The 1,106-nt window shown below is 25.2% G+C and overlaps 1 protein-coding gene across 1 annotated transcript in view; it reads left to right on the top strand.

Moving 5' to 3' along the window:
• Window positions 1-10: 10 nt before the first annotated feature.
• Window positions 11-1,106, top strand: part of LOC105461514 — a 3,883-nt gene continuing 2,787 nt past the window's right edge. Inside the window, exons 1-3 of the mRNA XM_011708012.1 lie at window positions 11-31; window positions 226-421; window positions 522-719. Of these exons, the coding sequence (XP_011706314.1) occupies window positions 11-31; window positions 226-421; window positions 522-719 (415 nt within the window). The remainder of the gene's footprint in view (window positions 32-225; window positions 422-521; window positions 720-1,106) is intronic.

Raw genomic sequence — 1,106 nt, 5'->3', positions numbered from 1 at the left:
ATAAAAAGCGATGGAACATACTTTGAATAAGGTACTTTTTATCATTCTACCGAATTTAACGTGTTTTTTTTTCTTTTAAAATCCGCATTTCATACTTGTACACCTGGTATATGCAATTTAAATTGCCAAAACAAAAAATTAATGTTTCAGACATTAATATTAAAGATTAATTTTATTTATTAATATGATGTAATTACGAAATTAAATCAAATATTCAAATTTTAGATTATCCATTTGGACGGGGTACAGGCACGACCACCAAAAGCTGCTCAATTTAATAACGGAAATGTTAGTTTCGAATTGCAAATCCAATCAAATAGCATTGTTTCAAATTGGGGAAAATATAAGCCTATAAGAATGATAGAAGAAGAACCAGAGTTAGTTAAAATGGAAAACCTTTTAAACACAGTAAAACCCATTAGTAAGTATTAATGACCAATTGAAATTGATTAATTCTAAAATTAACATAAAAAAATATATTTAATAATAAATATATAAATAATTATAAATATTTTAAATAGTAATAAAAGGATATGTGAAAACAAATTTTACATCAGTAAACAATAAGAAATATAATAAAATAATCGGTTGTGGTTCAATAACAAACGGATATTATAAAATAGAAGTACATATTACAAATTTTAAAGAAGATGATTACACTAAATTTGATATTAATAAAGGCGATCACGTTGAAATTATTGGAACAATGCAAACTACTGGTAATATTAAAATTATTAAAAAATAATAATAATTTTTAGAATATAATAAACAATTAAAATAGATTTAAAAAGTATTAGGTTATAAAATAAAATAATGTAAATTAATATATAAATGATTGATGTTATAAAAAAATTTTTAATATAAATAGTGAAAATAAAAAAATTAATTAAAAATATAAAATATTAAAAATGATAAATTGAGGAAAATTAAAAAAAAAGTAAAAAAAGATTATATATTGTCACGCGCTCCCGTGAGTTAGATATCTCGCGCGAGCGCGGATCAAAACGAAAAAGGGTGAAATCGCGTAGGATTTCGGGAGGGAGGATGGTAGCCCTCCGGATTTCGTCCCTCCGGCGACCGACAAGGAGCAGCGACACGAAAATTGG

The sequence above is a fragment of the Wasmannia auropunctata genome, unplaced genomic scaffold, assembly GCF_000956235.1.
Source record: "Wasmannia auropunctata unplaced genomic scaffold, wasmannia.A_1.0 LD285927.1, whole genome shotgun sequence".
Taxonomy (NCBI): domain Eukaryota; kingdom Metazoa; phylum Arthropoda; class Insecta; order Hymenoptera; family Formicidae; genus Wasmannia; species Wasmannia auropunctata.
Note: the sequence above shows the minus strand (reverse complement) of the source record. Positions and strands in the feature narration are given on the sequence as shown.